Source organism: Hemibagrus wyckioides, linkage group LG23 (genome assembly GCF_019097595.1).
Source record: "Hemibagrus wyckioides isolate EC202008001 linkage group LG23, SWU_Hwy_1.0, whole genome shotgun sequence".
In the NCBI taxonomy this organism is placed as follows: Eukaryota; Metazoa; Chordata; class Actinopteri; order Siluriformes; family Bagridae; genus Hemibagrus; species Hemibagrus wyckioides.
The window spans coordinates 812,354-827,638 of NC_080732.1; the positions used below are offsets into that span (position 1 = coordinate 812,354).

At 46.1% G+C, this 15,285-nt stretch overlaps 1 protein-coding gene across 12 annotated transcripts in view; it reads left to right on the forward strand.

Moving 5' to 3' along the window:
* cnksr2a (connector enhancer of kinase suppressor of Ras 2a) overlaps positions 1-15,285 on the forward strand; it is a 118,787-nt gene that overhangs the window by 69,876 nt on the left and 33,626 nt on the right. For 9 of the 12 annotated variants that reach the window (XM_058376152.1, XM_058376153.1, XM_058376154.1 and 6 more), the window contains 6 exons: positions 9,542-9,590; positions 9,914-10,089; positions 11,081-11,154; positions 11,676-11,815; positions 12,521-12,624; positions 14,643-15,135. In XM_058376152.1, coding sequence (XP_058232135.1) covers positions 9,542-9,590; positions 9,914-10,089; positions 11,081-11,154; positions 11,676-11,815; positions 12,521-12,624; positions 14,643-15,135 — 1,036 coding nt within the window. The remainder of the gene's footprint in view (positions 1-9,541; positions 9,591-9,913; positions 10,090-11,080; positions 11,155-11,675; positions 11,816-12,520; positions 12,625-14,642; positions 15,136-15,285) is intronic. The other 3 variants (XM_058376150.1, XM_058376157.1, XM_058376160.1) reach the window with 1 other exon arrangement.

The window sequence follows — 15,285 nt, forward strand, 5'->3', positions numbered from 1 at the left end:
TGGTGTGGAGATGTTGGTGTGGAGATGTTGGTGTGGTGTTGGTGTGGAGATGTTGGTGTGGAGATGTTGGTGAGGAGATGTTGGTGTGGAGATGTTGGTGTGGTGTTGGTGTGGAGATGTTGGTGTGGAGATGTTGGTGTGGAGATGTTGGTGTGGTGTTGGTGTGGAGATGTTGGTGAGGAGATGTTGGTGTGGTGTTGGTGTGGAGATGTTGGTGAGGAGATGTTGGTGTGGTGTTGGTGTGGAGATGTTGGTGTGGAGATGTTGGTGTGGAGATGTTGGTGTGGTGTTGGTGTGGAGATGTTGGTGTGGAGATGTTGGTGTGGAGATGTTGGTGTGGAGATGTTGGTGTGGTGTTGGTGTGGAGATGTTGGTGTGGAGATGTTGGTGTGGAGATGTTGGTGTGGTGTTGGTGTGGAGATGTTGGTGAGGAGATGTTGGTGTGGTGTTGGTGTGGAGATGTTGGTGAGGAGATGTTGGTGTGGTGTTGGTGTGGAGATGTTGGTGTGGAGATGTTGGTGAGGAGATGTTGGTGTGGTGTTGGTGTGGAGATGTTGGTGTGGAGATGTTGGTGTGGTGTTGGTGAGGAGATGTTGGTGAGGAGATGTTGGTGTGGTGTTGGTGTGGAGATGTTGGTGTGGAGATGTTGGTGTGGTGTTGGTGTGGTGTTGGTGAGGAGATGTTGGTGTGGAGATGTTGGTGTGGAGATGTTGGTGTGGAGATGTTGGTGTGGAGATGTTGGTGTGGAGATGTTGGTGAGGAGATGTTGGTGTGGTGTTGGTGTGGAGATGTTGGTGTGGAGATGTTGGTGTGGAGATGTTGGTGTGGTGTTGGTGTGGAGATGTTGGTGTGGAGATGTTGGTGAGGAGATGTTGGTGTGGTGTTGGTGTGGAGATGTTGGTGTGGAGATGTTGGTGTGGTGTTGGTGTGGAGATGTTGGTGTGGAGATGTTGGTGAGGAGATGTTGGTGTGGTGTTGGTGTGGAGATGTTGGTGTGGAGATGTTGGTGTGGTGTTGGTGTGGTGTTGGTGTGGAGATGTTGGTGTGGAGATGTTGGTGTGGTGTTGGTGTGGAGATGTTGGTGTGGAGATGTTGGTGTGGTGTTGGTGTGGTGTTGGTGAGGAGATGTTGGTGTGGAGATGTTGGTGTGGTGTTGGTGTGGAGATGTTGGTGTGGTGTTGGTGTGGAGATGTTGGTGTGGTGTTGGTGTGGAGATGTTGGTGTGGTGTTGGTGAGGAGATGTTGGTGAGGAGATGTTGGTGTGGTGTTGGTGTGGAGATGTTGGTGAGGAGATGTTGGTGTGGTGTTGGTGTGGAGATGTTGGTGTGGAGATGTTGGTGAGGAGATGTTGGTGTGGTGTTGGTGTGGAGATGTTGGTGTGGAGATGTTGGTGTGGTGATGTTGGTGTGGTGTTGGTGTGGAGATGTTGGTGTGGTGTTGGTGTGGTGTTGGTGTGGAGATGTTGGTGTGGAGATGTTGGTGTGGTGTTGGTGTGGAGATGTTGGTGTGGTGTTGGTGTGGAGATGTTGGTGTGGAGATGTTGGTGTGGTGTTGGTGAGGAGATGTTGGTGAGGAGATGTTGGTGTGGTGTTGGTGTGGAGATGTTGGTGTGGAGATGTTGGTGTGGAGATGTTGGTGAGGAGATGTTGGTGTGGTGTTGGTGTGGAGATGGTGTGGAGATGTTGGTGTGGTGTTGGTGAGGAGATGTTGGTGTGGTGTTGGTGTGGAGATGTTGGTGTGGTGTTGGTGAGGAGATGTTGGTGTGGTGTTGGTGTGGAGATGTTGGTGTGGTGTTGGTGTGGAGATGTTGGTGTGGAGATGTTGGTGTGGTGTTGGTGTGGAGATGTTGGTGTGGAGATGTTGGTGTGGTGTTGGTGTGGTGTTGGTGAGGAGATGTTGGTGTGGAGATGTTGGTGTGGTGTTGGTGTGGAGATGTTGGTGTGGAGATGTTGGTGTGGAGATGTTGGTGTGGAGATGTTGGTGTGGTGTTGGTGTGGAGATGTTGGTGTGGTGTTGGTGAGGAGATGTTGGTGAGGAGATGTTGGTGTGGTGTTGGTGTGGAGATGTTGGTGTGGTGTTGGTGAGGAGATGTTGGTGAGGAGATGTTGGTGTGGAGATGTTGGTGAGGAGATGTTGGTGTGGTGTTGGTGTGGAGATGTTGGTGTGGAGATGTTGGTGTGGTGATGTTGGTGTGGTGTTGGTGTGGAGATGTTGGTGTGGAGATGTTGGTGAGGAGATGTTGGTGTGGTGTTGGTGTGGAGATGTTGGTGTGGAGATGTTGGTGAGGAGATGTTGGTGTGGTGTTGGTGTGGAGATGTTGGTGTGGTGTTGGTGTGGAGATGTTGGTGTGGAGATGTTGGTGTGGTGTTGGTGTGGAGATGTTGGTGAGGAGATGTTGGTGTGGTGTTGGTGTGGAGATGTTGGTGTGGAGATGTTGGTGTGGTGTTGGTGTGGAGATGTTGGTGTGGAGATGTTGGTGAGGAGATGTTGGTGTGGTGTTGGTGTGGAGATGTTGGTGTGGAGATGTTGGTGAGGAGATGTTGGTGTGGTGTTGGTGTGGAGATGTTGGTGTGGAGATGTTGGTGAGGAGATGTTGGTGTGGTGTTGGTGTGGAGATGTTGGTGTGGTGTTGGTGTGGAGATGTTGGTGAGGAGATGTTGGTGTGGTGTTGGTGTGGAGATGGTGTGGAGATGTTGGTGTGGTGTTGGTGAGGAGATGTTGGTGTGGTGTTGGTGTGGAGATGTTGGTGTGGTGTTGGTGTGGAGATGTTGGTGTGGAGATGTTGGTGAGGAGATGTTGGTGTGGAGATGTTGGTGTGGAGATGTTGGTGTGGAGATGTTGGTGTGGAGATGTTTGTGTGGTGTTGGTGAGGAGATGTTAGTGTGGAGATGTTGGTGAGGAGATGTTAGTGTGGAGATGTTGGTGAGGAGATGTTTGTGTGGAGATGTTGGTGAGGAGATGTTAGTGTGGAGATGTTTGTGTGGTGTTGGTGAGGAGATGTTAGTGTGGAGATATTAGTGTGGAGATGTTTGTGTGGTGTTGGTGAGGAGATGTTAGTGTGGAGATGTTGGTGAGGAGATGTTAGTGTGGAGATGTTGGTGAGGAGATGTTGGTGAGGAGATGTTGGTGAGAAGATGTTGGTGAAGAGATGTTAGTGTGGAGATGTTGGTGAGGAGATGTTTGTGAGATGTTGGTGAGGAGACGTTAGTGAGGAGATGTTGGTGTGGAGATGTTGGTGAGGAGATGTTGGTGAGGAGATGCTTGTGTGGAGATGTTGGTGTGGAGATGCTGGTGTGGAGATGTTGGTGTGAAGGTGTTTGTGTGGAGATGTTTGTGAGGAGATGTTGGTGAGGAGTTGTTGGTGTGGAGATGTTGGTGAGCAGATGTTGGTGAGGAGATGTTGGTGAGGAGATGTTTGTGTGGAGATGTTTGTGTGGAGATGTTGGTTTGAAGGTGTTTGTATGGAGATGTTTGTGAGGAGATGTTGGTGAGGAGATGTTGGTGAGGAGATGTTAGTGAGGAGATGCTGGTGTGGAGATGTTGGTGAGGAGATGTTAGTGAGGAGATGCTGGTGTGGAGATGCTGGTGTGGAGATGTTGGTGAGGAGATGTTAGTGAGGAGATGCTGGTGTGGAGATGCTGGTGTGGAGATGTTAGTGAGGAGATGTTAGTGAGGAGATGTTGGTGTGGAGATGTTGGTGAGGAGATGTTAGTGAGGAGATGCTGGTGTGGAGATGCTGGTGTGGAGATGTTGGTGTGGAGATGCTGGTGTGGAGATGTTGGTGTGAAGGTGTTTGTATGGAGATGTTTGTGAGGAGATGTTGGTGAGGAGATGTTGGTGAGATGTTAGTGAGGAGATGTTAGTGAGGAGATGTTGGTGTGGAGATGCTGGTGTGGAGATGTTGGTGTGGAGATGCTGGTGTGGAGATGTTTGTGAGGAGATGTTGGTGAGGAGATGTTGGTGTGGAGATGCTGGTGTGGAGATGTTGGTGTGAAGGTGTTTGTATGGAGATGTTTGTGAGGAGATGTTGGTGAGGAGATGTTGGTGAGATGTTAGTGAGGAGATGTTAGTGAGGAGATGTTGGTGTGGAGATGCTGGTGTGGAGATGTTGGTGTGGAGATGCTGGTGTGGAGATGTTTGTGAGGAGATGTTGGTGAGGAGATGTTGGTGAGGAGATGTTGGTGAGGAGATGTTGGTGTGGAGATGTTGGTGAGGAGATGTTGGTGTGGAGATGTTGGTGAGGAGATGTTGGTGTGGAGATGTTGGTGAGGAGATGTTGGTGTGGAGATGTTGGTGTGGTGTTGGTGTGGAGATGTTGGTGTGGAGATGTTGGTGTGGAGATGCTGGTGTGGAGATGTTTGTGAGGAGATGTTGGTGAGGAGATGTTGGTGAGGAGATGTTGGTGTGGAGATGTTGGTGTGGAGATGTTGGTGAGGAGATGTTGGTGAGGAGATGTTGGTGAGGAGATGTTGGTGAGGAGATGTTGGTGTGGAGATGTTTATGTGGAGATGTTTGTGTGGAGATGTTGGTGAGGAGATGTTTGTGTGGAGATGTTGGTGAGGAGATGTTGGTGTGGAGATGTTTGTGTGGTGTTGGTGAGGAGATGTAAGTGTGGAGATGTTGGTGAGGAGACGTTAGTGAGGAGATGTTGGTGTCGAAATGTTGGTGAGAAGATGTTGGTGAAGAGATGTTAGTGTGGAGATATTAGTGTGGAGATGTTGGTGAGGAGATGTTGGTGCGGAGATGTTGGTGTGGAGATGCTGGTGTGGAGATGTTGGTGTGAAGGTGTTTGTATGGAGATGTTTGTGAGGAGATGTTGGTGAGGAGATGTTGGTGAGATGTTAGTGAGGAGATGTTAGTGAGGAGATGTTGGTGTGGAGATGCTGGTGTGGAGATGTTGGTGTGGAGATGTTGGTGTGGAGATGCTGGTGAGGAGATGTTGGTGAGGAGTTGTTGGTGAGGAGATGTTTGTGTGGAGATGTTGGTGAGGAGATGTTGGTGAGGAGATGTTGGTGTGGAGATGTTTGTGTGGAGATGTTGGTGAGGAGATGTTGGTGTGGAGATGTTTGTGTGGAGATGTTGGTGAGGAGATGTTGGTGTGGAGATGTTTGTGTGGTGTTGGTGAGGAGATGTAAGTGTGGAGATGTTGGTGAGGAGATGTTAGTGTGGAGATGTTGATGAGGAGATGTTGGTGAGAAGATGTTGGTGAAGAGATGTTAGTGTGGAGATGTTAGTGTGGAGATATTAGTGTGGAGATGTTGGTGAGGAGATGTTGGTGCGGAGATTTTGGTGTGGAGATATTAGTGTGGAGATGTTGGTGAGGAGATGTTGGTGAGGAGATGTTGGTGCGGAGATGTTAGTGTGGAGATATTAGTGTGGAGATGTTGGTGAGGAGATGTTTGTGAGGAGATGTTGGTGAGGAGATGTTGGTGAGGAGATGTTGGTGCGGAGATTTTGGTGTGGAGATATTAGTGTGGAGATGTTGGTGTGAAGATGTTGGTGTGGAGATGTTGGTGAGGAGACGTTAGTGAGGAGACGTTAGTGAGGAGATGTTGGTGTGGAGATGTTGGTGAGGAGATGTTAGTGAGGAGATGCTGGTGTGGAGATGCTGGTGTGGAGATGCTGGTGTGGAGATGTTGGTGTGGGGATGTTGGTGTGAAGGTGTTTGTGTGGAGATGTTGGTGTGGAGATATTGGTGAGGAGATGTTGGTGAGGAGATGGTGTGGAGATGTTGGTGAGGAGATGTTTGTGTGGTGTTGGTGTGGAGATGTTGGTGTGGAGATGTTTGTGTGATGTTGGTGAGGAGATGTTTGTGTGGTGTTGGTGTGGAAATGTTTGTGTGGTGTTGGTGAGGAGATGGTGAGGAGATGTTGGTGTGGAGATGTTGGTGTGGAGATGTTGGTGTGCAGATGTTGGTGAGATGTTAGTGAGGAGATGTTGGTGTGGAGATGTTGGTGTGAAGGTGTTTGTATGGAGATGTTGGTGAGGAGATGTTGGTGTGAAGGTGTTTGTATAGAGATGTTTGTGAGGAGATGTTGGTGTGGAGATGTTGGTTTGAAGGTGTTTGTATGGAGATGTTTGTGAGGAGATGTTGGTGAGGAGATGTTGGTGAGATGTTAGTGAGGAGATGTTGGTGTGGAGATGTTGGTGTGGAGATGTTGGTGTGAAGGTGTTTGTATGGAGATGTTTGTGAGGAGATGTTGGTGAGGAGATGTTGGTTTGAAGGTGTTTGTATGGAGATGTTGGTGTGGAGATGTTGGTGAGGAGATGTTGGTGAGATGTTAGTGAGGAGATGTTGGTGTGGAGATGTTGGTGAGGAGATGTTGGATGTTGGTGATTCAGATTGTTCATGGAGTGTATTTTGAATAAAAAGGATGTTATTGGGTTTCTGGCTGTTTCTCCTCCCACTGGTGCCCAGTATTGATTAGCAAATCTGCATTTCTGCTGCGCTGTGAGGAAATGGAGAAGTTTGCAATTGTTTAGAGTGGAGTTTTATTGGCTGTTATGCAGTATAGAGAGAGAGAGAGAGCTCTGTTGAGACAATATTATTTCGATTCGACGGAACGGTATCCACTGAAGCCTGATGATTTTTATTTAGTTAAGATGTTTGGTGGTGCAGCAGGCAACACTGCCACCATGCTGCTCCAGGGTTCCAGGTTCAATCCTGTCTGTGTGGTGTTTTTCACGTTCTATGTGGGTGGGTTGCACCACATTCCAAAAACGTTATGTGAAATTACCTCTTTGGTGTGAATGAATCTGTGCACTTCCGGTCTCCTGCATTCCCACATCACACCCAGTATTCCAATGGATCCATCACCACCCTGTCTGGAGAAGAAGCCCTCACTGAACATGGATTTCTAACAGATCCATGGATTTGTGCTTGAAAACCATCCACACGAGCCCAGACTCGCTCACCGTACTGTACTCAAGAATTCACTCAAGTATGAAAACATCCAAAGCCAATTATTCTCATTACTCCAGAATGTCCATCACTTGTATGCTCCAGGCATCATGAAGAACGGCTCCAGGAACCTTGCGGATGATCAGTGATCAGTCAGAGTTTTGTAAAATGTGTGCAGCTGTAGCTTCTGTCTCTGGTCTCAGTGCATGTGAGCTGATGGCAGGTTTCTACTCGCTCCCTGAAGGCACTTCTGCATTTTATGAACACTGACTCTGGAAAGCAATTCCATTCTCAATTTAGCCTCGTCGCTCTTCAGAGGGAGCTACCTTGTTCTTTCTGACCCTCGTAATAGAGGGCTATACAGAGTAAGAGGAGAGAGAGAGAGAGAGAGAGAGAGAGAGAGGGAGAGAGAGAGAGAGGACGAACTGAAAGAGATGCTGGAGGTTCATCATGGCAGAAAACTAGACAAATAAAGTCATGCTGATGTGAGATGACATAAAATGAAGATAACACTGAAGAAGTCCTTATCTCTTTCATGTTCTTATGGTGTTGATGATGATGATGATGATGAGTATCAGCTTCATGGGCTCCAAAATTGTGCTCCAGGTGATCCAGGTTCCTTCCTGGCTAAAGAATACTTCAAGTGGGTAAAAAATTTGGTGTTCAGAGTAAGTCCCATATTTCCTCCTGGGTGACCCCTCCAGTGTAGAAGGAAGATCTAGGTCGTCCAATTGCACTGGAGGTCAGAGAAACCCAAGCTGTTTGGAGTCCACTAAAGATCTTTAATAGGTTACAATCTTGGGTTGATCTTTGTGTGTAGCTCTGGGACTCTGGGAATCAGGACATGGAGAGTTGCAGGGTGGTCTTGTTTGAAGCCCACTCTATAAGGTCACCTTAAGTGGGTAAAATTTTGTGTAGATTTGTTGCAGCTTCTGACTCTCTCATGCTCTATTTCCATCCAGAGATCCAGGCTCAGACTTACTGTATCTTCTCATAATTCTTTTGATGAGAGCATAATGACTATGGAACAGCTCTCAGATTTACCCAGCATGACGCAGCATCTTTAATATCTACTCAGCTTCCTGCAGAGTGCATCAATACATCAATTAGTGTCAAGCTAGATTTCGTTACACATTCGACTCAGGAACACAGTCGTATAAGGAAGTACATGAAAAAATTGGTTTCTAGCCAATTTCTTCTCTCATTATTTCTCTTCATGCTTTAGGGACAATCACTGACTTTAATCCATCATAACCACATCATAATTGCTCATGAACTCTTGGGGCCTATGTGTTACTTTCCAGTGATTCGGAAAAAGGGTGCCAGACATATTGACAGACGCCTCCGTCTAGACTTTTCTCATTCATTTCTCCGACCCGCTGCCCCTCCGTCTCTTGCTCTCTGGGCAAAGCAATTCTGCAAAGTGGTTGTCTTTTCACTCTCAGACAGAGCCAGACTCGTAAAGACTGCCCTTGCTCAATCATCTGATCTGATCACTGAGACCTACTGGACACACTTTCTTTTGCATGTACCTCACATGTTCAACTCGAGCTCTTCTGAAATCAGAAGCGATTTACTGAGGTCAATTCTCTGCTCCTGTGAAATAGAGATGGCCAAATTAATGCATTGCTAAGAAAATTGCCCAGTTCTGCTCCCTTTCATGCGAATTACAAAACAGCAATTTTCCCATCTCTTCTTGTCAGACTGTCTTGCAGACTGTCTCCTGTTTTTGCTCACTGACTGAACTTCTGATATTCAACTGGTAAAATGTGTATGCTGATCCACATAGTAGACAGATGTTGGACCAGCAACTTATATCCATTAACCAGAAGAAGTGTCAGAAGATCTCAGATACCACACTAGACAAATCTTTACTCTTGCACAAGTTTTTTTTCCCTGCTTTCAGCACTAGACTTGCCTAATAGATTGCATTTACATTTCTGGCATTTGGTAGATGCTCTTATCCAGAGTCACTTACAATTGATGTCATTTTATACAACTGAGGGTTACGGGCCTTGCTTAGGGGCCCAACAGTGGTAGCTTGGTGGACCTGGGATTCAAACCCATGACCTTCTGATCAGTAGTCCAACTTTAACCACTAAGCTACCACATCCCTAGAGCTAACTCTTAAGTGTTCCAACAAATTCCAGCAATCCAGCAAAGAAATTTCTCAGAATAGAAACAAGTAAAATATAGAGCAGTATCTTCAGAAGTTCAGAATGTCCAGACGAAGTCCACTTTGTTGCTGTGGTTGCTTAAATAATCAGAACATTTTCTCAAATGTCCAAATGCGATCTGGAATAGTAAGACTGCATCTCTGTTAGTTCTATCAGTACATATCACATGATCAGTGCTAATCCAAGTCCCAAATTCTGTGGTAAGGGCAGTGCTGGCTCAAGTGGTTAAGGCTCTGGAGGGTCAGGGTTCAAGCCCCAGCACTGCCAAGCTGCTACTGGTGGGCAATTGAGCAAGGCCCTTAACCCTCTCTGCTCCTGCATCATAGCTGCCCCTGCACTCTGACCCCAACTTTCTCAGCTGGGATACATAAAGAAAAGAATTCCGCTGTGCTGTAATGTATGTGTGCAGTGACAATAAAGACTGCTTCTTCTTCTAAACACATGGTCACTTTTTGTTTTCCAGACATTCCAGGGATCCTCCCTGCTATCAAAGTCCAAGAAGAAACACAAAGGTTGGTGTCACATGGTTGTTAATGTTCATACTGTAAATATCAAAGGTATTGAGTCCCATGCCAAATATTTACAGAACAGGTTTCCAAACCTGGTCCTTGAGGGACATGTAAATTGATTCCTCTAATCAGCTCATCTCCAGACCTTCCTGAGATGAAGTGAGTGTGTTAGAACTGAGAAACTGCTATAGTTTGCAGGAGTTTCTTCAGGACCTGGGACTAGAACCTATGCTAGAGAATAATACATTTTCTATCTGTTGACCCCAGGATTATTTTATGAATTTAATCATCTTTGCTTGATTACTGTTTTTGTGCTGAACCTGCAGGTGCGCCCCTGTCCTCCATCAGCAAGAGGAGGATCTCCTGTAAGGACCTGGGTCGAGGAGACTGCGAAGGTTGGCTCTGGAAGAAGAAGGATGCTAAAAGCTACTTTTCCCAGAAATGGAAGAAATACTGGTTTGTCCTAAAGGATGCCTGCCTCTACTGGTACATGAACGAGGAGGTGAGTGTTTCTGCTCGCACTCCGAGCTCCATGAATGCATGCAGTGTTAAAATTGGACATGACAGAGCCTGCAGCTGAAGGCTGTCTGTATGAATTGAATTGAACAATGAGGGGAAAGCAGACTTTAGTGATTGAGGCGAGTGTTTCAGGTGAGAATCTATTACCTCCATGCTCTCCAGGTTGTAAGAGTTCACCAAACACATCACATGGCTGATTCTTACTGTATAATCGATTTGGCTATTTAAAAGCCCAGTTACATCCTGTAATAATTTTATATAACTGGATCATCACAGGTTTCCGTGATATACCTCTGGTCTAAGAGTTCTCCGCTGACTTTATCAACTTTCTTAGCATCAGATACTAAAGCGCCTTCTCTCGACTTCCAGCAGAGATTTTAATTGCTATGATCCGAGCTCCTGTGTGTTTAAATTTGGTAGATGTATGTTAATCCCTTCATGCTGTAACAAGTGATAAGCTGCAGATGAAAAGCTACCCCCTTCATTCTCCCTCTTTTTTCTGTCCTACACCTTCAGCCCTGATTAATTACCTGGTCTGGCTGTTCTCATTATCGGAGCCTGAGAGCTTAAGGCAACTCTCCCAGTCAGAGGAGAAGAATCGGAAAACGAGGGAGTAGAGCCCGGCCCAGGCTCGCTTCGGTTCCACAGGGACTTGAGCAGTTGAGGCAAGCCGAGCCGAGGCATAATTGATGAATTTTTGTGCAGGAGCTCTGAACTGTATTGATAGGTTTTTGCGAACGCAGGCAGGCTAACAGAGCAGCACAACCATATTTGTCTTTCGTTTATTCCCGTGAAGTCGCTGTCATGAAGCTGAAAGTCCCTCAGCGTGGTGTTGGTTAGAGAACAGCGTGCAGAAGTGAAGAAAGGAAGAATGTGAGACTTCTAATGAGGATGAGCGTGTCACATGAGAGATTCACCCTGAGGTTTTACCTTGTTATTGTTCACACTCTTTCCCTCACACTCTTCCCTATTAGGATGAGAAAGCTGAAGGGTTTGTCAGCCTCCCGGAGTTCAAAATTGACCGTGCCAGCGAGTGCCGCAAGAAGTAGTAAGTGTTCATATAGGTCTTTGTCAAGGCTAAGGGTATTTCCTTCTACTGCACATACACAAAAAATCAGAAAGAGGAGAATCTTGAAAAATCGTGTAGATGATTCTCTACCAACTCGAGTAAAAGCGACTGCATCATCATTCGACTAGACATGAAAGATGACCTGAAAATAAACTGTTCACTGGTCTGATTGGTTAATGATCTCATTTCTGTCTGTAACCAAAACATAAACAAAACCAGCATTAAATATAAATGCAATTTGTTCTTGTTCTAGTGTTCCTCCTGCAGTTAGCATCTTCAAACCACATGCTAATCATGACATGTTGCTGACTAGCATGAGGTTTGAAGATTCCTGACTACATAAAGTCATTTCAATATTTTGGCTAATTTGTTGAGCTTCCCTAAGGTCTAGCTGTGTGTAGAAGTAAATCTTGTGCAGTGAAAGAAACCCCTCTATCTGTGTGTATTAGAGCGACTCGGTGCTTGTCTTCGTAGCGTTGATCCCAGTTTCCGTGTCTCAGTGCTTTTAAAGCGTGTCACCCCAAAATCAAGAGCTTCTACTTTGCGGCTGACGGAGTGGACGACATGAACAGGTGGCTGAGTCGGCTAAACATGGCGGCGGCCGGCTATGCCGAGAGAGAGAAGATCCGTCAGGAGCAAGGTGAGGGGCGGGAACTAGTGTGACTCATCAGTGGGTGGAGTTTGAGCGAGTCCTGATTGAGCAAATTACAAACTTGCACTCTTTATCATAAGATGATGATTGTAATTACACAGTACAGCAGTTAACATAATGCTAGCTAGCTGGAAGAGGAACGTGACTAGCTTCCTGCTTGACCGTTTGTACTCTCTTGTCCTCTCCGCTCTCTCCTCATCACCCCCCCCCTTTTTTTGCTTCTGTCCTTCATTTCCTTTTTCATTTTCTCTGCAGAAATGTTCTCATTCACACAGCACGGCTTTCCTGCTGTTCCTTCACTCAGTGAGATAGATGAGCATTTTAAGGAGGATACACACACACACACACATTCAGAAGTGTAGTGGAAGACAAAGATGGAAAGAAAATGAATGTATATAAATGCAGTAGTCCGTTCAGTACCTTTTTAGTCTTCTCTCTATTTTTTCTTTTCTTCTGATGCTAGTGTTCACTCTGTCTGTGGCTGATGTATGATTATTTGCTCATTAATATTCAACAGATGCTCATTAATATTTACATATGTTTGAATACATTGTTTTATAACTGCAATATTAATAGAAATTGACATTTTGCCCCATCTCTCTTTCTCCCTCTCCCTCTCTCTCCCCCTCTCTATCTTTCCATCTCTTTCTCTCTCCATTTCTCTCTCTCTCTCTCTCTCTCTCTCTCTCTCAGCTGATTACTGGAGTGAAAGTGAACACGAGGATAACGAAACCCCGTCCACACCGAAGCAGGACAGTCCACCTCCACCATACGACACGTACCCTCGCCCCCCCTCGGTGAGTCATACCCCTCCCCCTTACCCCATGCAGATTACTGATTTGCTGACCTTGGCTATTAGCTCCTCCCCCTCAGTCTTCTCCCACATCATGACTCACCTCTGTAATCGGCGTGAGTAGTTTCAGTTTGCTTTGTTCTGTGAGTTAGCTGTCCTTCAGAGTGTGTGTGTGTGTGTGTGTGTTGCCGAATGGAATGGAAAGAAAACAAAACAATGATCAGGTTGATTGATCTAGAGCAGATTAGAAAAGAGCTCTGATAAATCACGATGGATCCACCGTGTCGTTTCTGTGATCATTTCTTTGGCTCAGGTTTTTTTCCCGCCTTGTTCTTCCCTGGTTGCTATTTTTATGGTCAGAAATGACAGAACCTACACCAATGTGGGTGAAGCGTCTCAGTGGATGTGACATTTAAAACTTGCCAACACTCTCACTTGGGATTTACAAATTGCTCTTACGTTACTGTTTCTCCAAACCAAAGCAGGATTTTCCCCTTTAAAGTCTTTAGTGGATGTTGGGTGTTTATGTTGCATCATTTTAATACGAACAGACGACTCGCTGAAGTGCTGAATAAATACGGCTGACGTTAATTATTTTATCCATAACAAAAAAGCAGAAAATGTGAAATAGAGTTTTAATAATGGATGGTGTGATTATGACTGCTGTATCTCTGGGATTTTAGTCCTGTTTCAATCCATCATGTCATTTTTACAGACTTGATTTTGTAATAAATTGGACTGAATTGAGAAGTGTTGAATTTAAATCATAATAAATCCTAATAATAATAAAGACATACACTGTGTCTGGAAAACTAATCCTGTCCAAATAGTACTTCATTACCAAAAACTTCACACTGGTGGTATTGATGCTCCTGATTGGATATCTTTATTCAAACTCCGCCCCTTTCTAATAACGACACAGGAATGATTATTTCTTTTTGAAAACTGGATATCAGCTGAGTAGAACCATGAAATAGTTACTGATATTAGCTTGTGCTGTACAGACTGTCTGTGGAATAGTAATAACAGGTTGATATATTCGTGTGTGTGTGTGTGTGTGTGTGTGGTCAGTAGGCATTGAAAGGTCATTTAAAGGGCACAGAACACCACAGAACTGTTATTTTAGAAAGTCTACAGAGACACTAGAATTAAATCTTTTTATGTTTCCAACTTCTTTTTGCGCTCTCTCTCTCTCTCTCTCTCTCTCTCTCTCTCTCTCTCTCTCTCTCTCTCTCTCTCTCACACACACACACACACACACATGCTGTGTGTCCTGAGAGAGGCAGGCGAGGAGTGACATTGTTAACCGCGAGACTTCATTCGCCGGAGGAAGATTACAGAGCATTGCCTTTACCCAGGCTTTAAATGGGTCCTCTGGGAAAGACACAGTCTCTCTCTGTCTCATTTTCTCCCTCTATCCCTGTCTATCTCTCAATCCATCTCACTATTCAATCTCTCTCTCTAGCTCTCTGTGAAAAAGAAGTCAGCATTTCCTCCTTTTGGTTAACTCTGTCAGATGATTAGACACCCAGACAGAAAAATGGCGTCTGCAGGGACACTGACCTCCTGTTACTGTGCGATCAGCATGTACGCTAACAGAGCCGACACGCCGCATAAACCCATTAAATACACGTGATAAGAGTCATGAGCACATTGTACGTAAGCTAACAAATATAGGTAGCTGATATTATCAGAAAGGATGTACACAAGTAACTTCATATAAATAAGGATCAGTTTATTTAGGGAACCTTTTCTCTATACTGAATGCATCAGTAATGACTGAGTCTAGCTTGAGGCCGTGCTTATAATTAAGACATGGTATGGTCTGTTGTAGGGGTGTATAAATGTCTTTGTGACAAATTAAGAAGCTTAAGTCACTATTTAGAAGTAACTTTTGGTCAGTATTTTATATAAAGTCTTCATGATCAGGGACTTTCCTTTAATATCAGTCTAATACTGACCCAGAAAAAACAGAGTCTCCAAATCACACATCAGATAAAATCTCTCCATCTTTCCTAACAGATGTCCTGCGCGAGTCCATACCCAGGACCCAAGCACAGCCGGCTGTCGTCCACCGAAACCTCACACTCGCGCTCGTCTCATGAGGAGTACCGCTCGGATCCTCCGGGTGGAGGCAGCAGCAGCGGCGGCGGTTCTCCGGCCCGTAAGTCTGCGAGTCAGCGGCGTTCGTGGCAGGACCTGATCGAGACGCCACTCACCAGCTCTGGGCTGCACTACCTGCAGACGCTGCCGCTGGAGGACGCCGTGTTTGTTGAGCCGGGCAACGGGATGTCCCCTGAGCGCCGCCGCCAGTCCACGCTGCCCGCCCAGCGCACGCTCCTGCAGGAGCACTATGGACCATTCGACATGGCCGAGGGCGAGTGTCTGCGGGACCCTGCGGCGGGTGGAGGGAAACCCCGAAGCTTCACACTGCCACGCGACAGCGGCCTGCACGCGCTCCTCTCGCCTTCCGCTAGCATGGCAGAGCAACGGGATCCTCCACACAGAGGTGACGGTGGGTCAAGACGAGTTTTACTCTCCTGTGATGATGATGATGCGTTAGGGAAATTGTGTACACACCCAACACAGGACTGTGGAGCATTATTTATTAATGTTTTATCGACACTTAGGTGGTCTTCAGAGGCAGTTTATGGAGTTGGATGGA